Below are 9,720 nucleotides of genomic sequence, written 5' to 3'. Positions count from 1 at the left end.
TCTTACACTGTTAAAATTAGGGACGGCTAGTGCAGATAGCCCTCGTGTAGCTTTGCGCGAAATTCAAAAACAAAACAAACAAATAATTATAACATCCGTATTTTCCAGCCATATATCAATGGTGAATATCTTCATCGAAGTTATTACAAATCTCGTTGACATCTTCTGTGTGTTCAAGTCTTCATGATTTCTCACCCACCTACTACTTTTCATAATAACGATTGCTTGAAATTCGTATTTGGAATCGAATTAGGAGTTTCTGTGAGGAAAACATTGAATCGCTTTTTAGTGTTTGTTACTCTTATTAAACGCAGCTGGATAATTCTTCGGAGATCTCGAATTATATAAGATATTCAGTCGAATAAAGAATGAGGGGAAAGAAAAACCTTGAATAAAATATTAAAATCATTCAATATTTTTGTAAAACTACAGCATTAGATATCAGCATAAACCGGGCCCGGCATGGCCAGGTGGTTAGGGTCGCGGGTTCGAACCCCCGTCACACCAAACATGCTCGCCCTTTCAGTCTTGGGGGCGTTATAATGCGACGGTCAATCCGTTGGTAAAAGAGTAGCCCAAGAGTTGGCGGTGGGTGGTGATGACTAGCTGCCTTCCCTCTAGTCTTGCACTGTTAAATTAGGGACGGCTAGCGCAGATAGCCCTCGTGTAGCTTTGCACGAAATTCAAAACCAAACTAAACGAATAAAATTATTAAACAGGAAGAATATTTGTTGTGTTAATATTTTAGTTTTCATTGTTGTTATTATTTCTAGTAATTGTATTATCTATCATAGTTCTGATTAAAAAGTTGCCTCTTCAATCTGGTTAGAAACATTTCACAGATGCAAATATATATAAACAATTAAAAAAAAAAAGAATTTCGCACTTAGAAAAATATACTAACTCTATGAAATATGCTTTATATTAAAATCACATTATATATCCGGCTTACAATGATACTTGCTCCAACTGGTCCTACGAAACTCATTACATAGAAGTTTCCATACTCCAACCAACAAACGTTGACACTATTGCCGAAACTGCCAGGGTCAATAGCCGCACTGATGCCAACAATCACAACCGGAATACTATAGCCAAAGCCAGCGTACCATTTACTTTTGGATGTGGACCCATCAAGTACATCCACCACTACCATGAACAGGTGAAAAACGCTTAGTAGAGTCCAGGCAAACACTTCGAGAAGTACGTAACAAAGAAATCCGGCTACAACACCGCATACAATTCTATTTGTCGCTTGTTCTATGCCGATAAGGAAAACTGTTTCCGCCAGAAAAAGGCACACTAATATATTTTTCCGTATGGTATATATATCCCCTTTCAGTCTCCTGAAATAAAAAAAAACGATAATTTCATGAATATCCATCTTATACCGTATGTTGAATGATCTGAATATCCATCTTATACCGTATTTTGTTATGTTGAATGATCTGAATATCCATCTTATACCGTAATTTGTTATGTTGAATGATCTGAATATCCATCTTATACCGTAATTTGTTATGTTGAATGATCTGAATATCCATCTTATACCGTATTTTGTTATGTTGAATTATTTTGTGTTAAATATCTTAAGAATTATTTTCAGATGCCTCTTATAATTTAGAATCTCTGTTGTTTCTTTTCGTCTCTTATAATATATGATGTCCAAAACATGTTTGAGGTTTTGTAATCTCTTATAACCTCAGAAATAATAAATATTTTGACGTAAAGAGCATGTTAATGTTAATGTTAGGTACAGCTAACAGTTTCATAAGTAAATCTATAGCAGAGACGGCTGATATGGGTATTATAAAACTTTTATTTAAAAACACAATAAAAGCAGCAATGTTTCGGCCTGTTTAATAATATAAGTCATTCTTAACGTGATGATGACTGAAGCATGTCGGAACGTTGTTATTTGGATTGTGTATTTAAAACAAAAGTGTTTTACTACCCGTATCAGCTATAAATCTCTGCTATAGATTTACTTGAAATGAGTTACTTCCTCGACATCACAAGTTTCATAAGCAGCATTGTAATGTTTGGCACATTGAACAGATGGCGCTACTTCCGTTTTCTTTTCACAATTGGAGAAGTCTGGGAACTAAAAAAAACAAGCTGAATTTTACTAAGCAAATGAAGTCGAGTTGACTATATAATAAAAAAAATTATATATTTAAGGGGTGATGTCAAAATATTTCACAAACAGAACCTATTCTCCCCTGTTCACAGAAACGTATATTTTTATTAACAGAATGCATAACTAGTGCAATCTGTTTTCAACAGTATTATTATAGTATTATTCTATAGTTTTCGCTCACAAACTGTGGATATTAACGCTTCCAAAGATTCACGGTAACCCTATAAATTAATGTTGTTGATTTTTCTTCTTCCTCAAATTCCGAGCCATCTGAACTATCAAATATCAAAGAAATTTCTAAAATAAATGCACATTTACATCACTTTGCTATGAAAAATATTATTGTGATTTTATGATTCCAGAACAGTTAGAATTATAATTTTGTAGACGTTATTAAATACAGTACATACCTCAGTCTCATAAGCAATAGAAACGTGAGCAAAATAAATGCCATGCATATTCTACAACCATTCCACACTGCTACTTTCGATGTCTTTTCGAAGACTTCGTTTTGCTGCAAGAACAAAATGGGACAGATAGTTATGTCTGCAGAGCCGGCGGAAGTTCAGAAATATCACTAAGTTCTATCTATACATTCCTATTATAGCTATACATTAACATGATATACAGAATGAAATTAATGCTATTTGAAAAGAAATAGAAACATTAAATATATATTAAGCACGGAAGAAATTAGCATCAACTATTCTACAAATATACACTTCCAAACCACACACTACACTTATCTAATAGCTTATTAAGTTTTTAGTTTTTACTGTAATTGTGACTTGAAAATACGCACTTTTTCATTGTAAAACATGAAAGCGAACTAGACTATTTATCATTCGTAAAATCAAATTACAAGAAGCATTTCACCAGTGTTGGTTAACTAATAATATTCACATTAACTGTTGTAGGTATCAATGACTTGTTCTAGAATATTCGAGGAAAACCACACGAATGGTTCTCTGTGCATGGTCATCTCTAATGTTGGATTGAAAGACTAGAAGGGAGGCAGTTAACCAATAGTACCCAATGCCAATTCTTCGGCTACTCTTATATGATCGAGTAGCTCAGTAGTATTTCTGGAGGTTTTATAGCTCTCAAAATAAGGTTTCGATACCCTCGATGGGTAGAGCATATATAGTTCGTTGTGCAGCTTTGCGGTTAACATCCGACGCACGAGTCAACCAGACCAAAATTCCAGGGTTTGGGGGGAAGTAATAGCCCCTACTCATACTGGGATTTTTTTCCCCAAAAAACGACTAATGTCCGGAAAATAGAATTACCTGAAAAACTTAAATCCACATAGTTTTCTGTGATTTGACATCTCATGCTCGTAATACCAAATGGTAAGAAGGTGGGCTCCGAAAGGAGTAGGCATCTCTCCTGTGACAATCACTGATAGTGTATATTAGGGACAGTTGTGTGATTGGTGCCCCCATTCAATGTCTCATTATGATTGGATGATAAGAAAAATATTTTAAAAAACGATGATTGGAAAACGTTTGTGGACTTGTCCACTCCTCCTCTTCTTCTCCACTCTCTTCGTCTTCTGTTACAGAATCGTGGAGTAATAATTGTTCTTGTTCTGTCTCTTCGTCTGTGAGGCGCTCAAGTGCAAATGCATTGTATCGTAGTTCTTGTTATCTACGCGAGAAAGCAGGTTTGTAGTCGTTTGTTCTCTTCGCCATTCCTGACGTCAACAATGACCAGTTCCCCAGACTGTCGCATAAGTAGAGCTCTCTTGATAGCGTAGGATCGGACGTCACCAGACCCAATTTCATTCTTCTCGTCGGCATCAGACACAATACATTGTACTTTCTAGCTAAACCATCTTCGCCTCAGCTGTGCCTGTGTCAGGATGCTCATACCAGTCAATAGTCCAAACCTAAGATCTGACCCGACCTGAGCTCTGTCGCAACCACTTTCGTCATCTGTTGACTAGTGATCTTCTGTGCCTCTGTCACTGCTTAGTGACTCATTGGACTTATCTTCATACATTGATTAGTTCCCAGATTAAGCTCCTAAGAAGTATAGAGTTTGTAGGACATTTACTATCTTGAAAGGTGTGTAAAAGTGAGGTGTTTTATGGGGTTGAAAGTCATGGATAGTCGCAGATAATCAATCAATCGTAAAACAGTGTAGACTTAAATAACGAGAAGAGGATATGGTCATTCGATTCCCGAGATCGAGACAAATAGTTTGGTGTATTCAGATTAAAGATATCTTTAATAAGGGGGATTTGACGTTACTATTATAGCGCATCCACAGCCCTAAAGTGCCGAGTGAGGTTTTTCAGTAACGGGTCTTTTAAACTGATCCATTAATAAAAGGAAAAGACAGTTTCTGAATTTCATATTTTGATTTCTTTTCACCAATACATTTAAAATTATCCAGTAACAATAAAGAATACATTGTGTACTGCAAAATAACTAGAAATGGCATTAATTTAATACAAACTAATAGGTTTAACAAAAAAGCCAATCAAAGATGGAGGGGGAAAAATAACAAAAACAACGTCATAAATTACGTAAACAGATTATTATAAGAACTTTTGATTTCACACATATTACACTGTCAACATTTTTCACAATTTGCGGTACGAAGTTCTTTGTAAAATATGAGTCGTACCTGAAAGATCCATTTACATCATAATGTATGAAATACTGATTAATTAAAACATAAATCAGAATATGATATGCATGATGAAAAGAAAGGCTAGCTTTGTCTATCTGGAAATATATATATATATATATACGACAATAGAACGTGAAACTTCGTTTGAGGCATGGAAACGTAATTATGGTTTAGTTAGTTAGTTTGTTTGTAATTAGGCATAAAGCTACACAATGGACTATCTGTGCTCTGCCCACCACGGGTATCGAAACCCGGATTCTAGCGTTGTAAGTCCGCAGGCATATCGCTGTGCCACTGGGGTGCAATTATGGTTTATTTGAATAGCGTCGTGAAAAATACTGCAGCTAGATTCAAATGTTTTGAGGAGAAACAACAATGGAATACTTTCTCAGTAAAAATATGTATTTTTTTTAAATTTAGATTACTATGGTCTGAACAACGTTGAGAATTTTTAAGTTACATTGAACTATTCATTAAGCATACTGATCATTTCGATCAAATGTATTTTACGAATGCCTAAATAATTGCATAATTTTGTTGTTTTCAAAATATTATATATTCTGTAAATTAATAGTTTATATTTATACTGGAGAAATAATTTCTAATTATATAATATCTACTTGAACTCGTTATATAGTTTTCGCTTCACCAATGATATCGGTAGAGGGCTCCACTTTTAGAAATGTACTATATGACATGTATCACAATTTTGGATGTCGTCATTCACTCGTTCAATGGAAAATTTAACCTCTTTTAAGGATTTGTAGAAACAACATTTTTCTAAAAGGCTATAATTAAGTTCCATCATTTTTGTGAACGTTTCGTAAATGACACGTGACTGTCTACAATATTTCCCAGTTTAGTTTCTAGTAGATATACGTTTCGTAAATGACACGTGACTGTCTACAATATTTCCCAGTTTAGTTTCTAGTAGATATACGTTTCGTAAATGACACGTGACTGTATGAATGTCTACAATATTTCCCAGTTTAGTTTCTAGTAGATATACGTTTCGTAAATGACACGTGACTGTATGAATGTCTACAATATTTCCCAGTTTAGTTTCTAGTAGATATATGCGCAGAAGATTCTTGTAATTTTAATTGTAATGTATAAGATATAGGACGGAGAAATATTTAAATCAGAATATGAAATGTTTTTTAAAAAAATAAGTGCTAGTTTTCTCTATCTGAAAACAAAAAAAAATAATAGTGAACTACTCGAAAGCGCTCGAGTTTTGGGTTTCATTTGAAAAACCATTAGATCTTTTGTATGTGATCCTCCGTGCTAACATTTTAACCTGAAAAAAAGAAACTTATGCTACACTTGAAATAATTACTAATATCACCCTCTGATAACTAGATTAAAATATAAATGTAGTGTATCCAGGTGCTTTTTGCAAAGTTTAGTGTCTGCTGCACTAAATGACATTCTTCCGAGCTAGATGTCCTAAAGTCGTTAAACTACACACTAATCACTGTGCTTAGATAGAGCTTGCATTACTGCTATGGCTATCCCGTAAAAGCTTGTATCTGACACCGAGTCTGTGTTTAATTTACGAGTTTGAATAGCCATTGACTTAGGTCATCTAAGAATTGTGGAATACCGCATTAGGCCCGTTGTCCAATATAAAAGTGGGTATTACAGGATTCTTTCTTCTGCCCTTGTCTGTTGCCTCTCTAACCCAGGCAGCAGTGAGAAGTCACAATAAAAATAGAAGCCATCGAGTTTGGTATTAGACGAAAATATTTATATGAATAACAAATTTATTTCATTTGTTCACTTGTGTCATTTGTCTTCGTATATGTCCGAGTTTATTATAACTCTGTGAACATCATCTCTGTAATCTGCGTTTTGAGGCTATTAGAGCTCATCTATCAGACATAAATTTACTTGTATCGTGTATATTGTCTTTACACAAGACAATAGAACAGCTTTCTAAAGCTTGCCAAAAATTAATTATTATACCCATCGTCAGTCTCTTTAGTGGCTCAGCGGTAAGCTCGAAACATATAAAAATCTTCCCACTCATTGTGTAGCTTTGCGTTTAACAACAAAAAAATAAACGCTTTGACAGTATAAATTTAAATTCACTTTTGCCTCGCAAAGTATTTGATAATATTATTTAATAACTCTGAATCTGTATGGTATATCACAACTTTTGATTTCACTCATTCGCTTTTCACTGAAAAACATTTACCCTTGTTCGTGGCTGAATGAAAATAAAGAGGCAATGAACTTACGATTAATATTTGTAATTTATAATTAGTAAAATACTTTTCCAGTAACAAGTTAATATCATAGTGTTACATAAAACACAATGTTATAGCTACTTGAATATAAAGTATAATATCTTCCTACTAATAGAATGGTTGTTGGCCACTTTTCATTATAATATGATCAGTTCAGTTTACCTCCATGGATGATGCTTCCATTAACAAAGCAAAGTTGGTAAAATGACTGCAGGAACATACAGTGTGAGTTCTGTTAGTTGAAGTCGTCCAGCATCCTTCCCCTGACCACATTCTATAGTTAAAAGTAAAGAAAAAATAACCCAACAATATTCAAAGTTATATATACTGTGTAACGTTTGTATATAGATAATTAATATAACGTGCACAAATTAAAATTTTGAAGGGAAAAAAACTAGATATATATATATATATATATATATAAACTAAATTTTAAAACAATTTCTTAAAATTAAATTGTATAGTTATCTATCTATTTACATGTAAGTATTTATATTTGTATTTACGTCAAGTCTATTGAGACTATCTGCCTCCGTCCCTAATTTCGAAATAGTAACAATGAGGGTAGTCAGCTAATCATTAGCACCTTAAACGCAAAGGATTAACTGTTTCCCTTATAACGCTCCCACAGCTTAAAATATGGGGATTTTTTTGGCATCGCACTGATTCGACCCCGGCTTGAAAATTCGAAATCTAAAGCTTATCACCGGGCGAACCTGCGAATAACTTTCTGCAAATCCATCATAAAAATATAATAAACAGAAGATTTCCGACTGATGGTTCCAAACGTCTATAACAAAATGAGAAATAAATTATCCTTCCCTTAAGGAAAAAGGTTTTTTTTTAAGGGCATCTAACCAAATATCTCGCACTAAATGGTCAAATATAAGTAGCTTACTAAACTAATTCGTATTTATTCCAATTACTAATGTTTATTGTAAACAGAGCATTTGAAAGGTGAAGCTGACTGGGCATCAATAAAACTATATTAGTGACTTGCAATAATTTATTACCTATTTTGACCAAACCACTGTGAAGTGGGAGAAGTTACCTTTGAAATCCCAAAAAAACAGACAAATCAGGTCTTCCGCCAATAATAATATGACGTTAGCGTTAGTTATTTTCAGTTACTTTCCTAAAAGAAATATATTATAAGACTTTTGGGGATGCTAAGTACCACAAATCTCCGCTATGACCTCATTTTTTTGTTCTTTCGAAAGGCGAATATCTTACAAATATATCGAGATATTAACTCATCTCTCGTTCATGCAATACCATCGTCCTTATCTATAATACAACTTCGGGTGTTACTGAGTAAAGAATATATATATATATATGCTGAATTCAAAACCGAAAGAGTAAATACTCAAACAAATTAGCAACTTTACATGAAATAGAAAACATTTATATTGAGAAATAGCTATAAAAAAGTTTCATAAATAATACAACACAGTCATAAGCTTGCACACTGTATTACTGCTCTTTGTTTAATATACTTTATCAAGACATGAATGTAGTCAATGGTTTACAGAAGCAAATGTTAATTGGATTTTCTAACCTGTTATTAAAATCCCAGTATACACATCTTGGATTGGTCACATTCTCCTCCTGCAAATAAAAAACAAGATTATCGTTTTATTCTGTTATTATAACATAATTAATCTGACTAAAGTAATAATTACAAATGCCATTTAAATTACAAAAAAACTTTCAACTATAATACATCACCTCGTTTAAAACTATTTCTTCAGTGCAACCAATGCACATATTGCGTGACTAAGATTTTTCTTATGTAGTATGTCCATTTATCAACCATCTTATTATGCAACATATTAGAAACATTGATTTATTTTTACTTCCACTGTTATAACCACTTAGAAAGTTGTCTTTAACCTTCTAGCCTTGTTTAACAGTTTGTCAAGTAACTTCTAACCTTGTTTAACAGTTTGGTAAGAAACTTCTAACCATGTTTAACAGTTTGTCAAGTAGCTTCTAACCCTGTTTAACAGTTTGTCAAGTGACTTTTAACCTTGTTTAACAGTTTGTCAAGTAACATCTAACCTTGTTTAACAGTTTGTTAAGAGACTTCTAACCTTATTTAAGAGTTTGTCAGGTAACTTCTAACCATTTTTAACAGTTTATCAAGAGACTTCTAACTTTGTTTAACAGTTTGTCAAGAAACTTCTAACTATGTTTAAGAGTTTATCAAGTAACTTCTAACCTTGTTTAACAGTTTGTCAAAAGACTTCTAACCATGTTTAAAAGTTTATCAAGTAACTTCTAACCTTGTTTAACAGTTTGTTAAGAGACTTCTAACCTTGTTTAAGAGTTTGTTGAGAGACTTCTAACATTGTTTAACATTTTGTCAAGTAACTTCTAACCTTGTTTAACAGTTTGTTAAGAGACTTCTAACCTTGTTTAAGGGTTTGTCAGGTAACCTCTAACCTTGTTTAAGAGTTTGTTGAGAGACTTCTAACATTGTTTAACATTTTGTCAAGTAACTTCTAACCATTTTTAACAGTTTATCAAGAGACTTCTAACTTTGTTTAACAGTTTATCAAGTAACTTCTAACCTTGTTTAACAGTTTGTTAAGAGACTTCTAACCTTGTTTAAGGGTTTGTCAGGTAACCTCTAACCTTGTTTAAGAGTTTGTTGAGAGACTTCTAACATTGTTTAACATTTTGTCA

General features: G+C 33.3%; 1 protein-coding gene across 1 annotated transcript in view; it reads right to left on the bottom strand.

Annotated features, from left to right (window-relative positions):
• Positions 1-1,173: 1,173 nt before the first annotated feature.
• The window catches only part of LOC111087171 (latrophilin Cirl-like), a 60,764-nt gene continuing 52,217 nt past the window's right edge, over positions 1,174-9,720 (bottom strand). Inside the window, exons 11-15 of the mRNA XM_022392873.1 lie at positions 8,591-8,640; positions 7,195-7,306; positions 2,551-2,654; positions 1,229-1,346; positions 1,174-1,194 (exon numbers count right to left, since the gene is read on the bottom strand). Coding sequence (XP_022248581.1) covers positions 1,174-1,194; positions 1,229-1,346; positions 2,551-2,654; positions 7,195-7,306; positions 8,591-8,640 — 405 coding nt within the window. The remainder of the gene's footprint in view (positions 1,195-1,228; positions 1,347-2,550; positions 2,655-7,194; positions 7,307-8,590; positions 8,641-9,720) is intronic.

Source organism: Limulus polyphemus, unplaced genomic scaffold (assembly GCF_000517525.1).
Source record: "Limulus polyphemus unplaced genomic scaffold, Limulus_polyphemus-2.1.2 Scaffold1822, whole genome shotgun sequence".
Lineage (NCBI taxonomy): Eukaryota > Metazoa > Arthropoda > Merostomata > Xiphosura > Limulidae > Limulus > Limulus polyphemus.
This window is presented reverse-complemented; position numbering and strand designations above follow the sequence as displayed.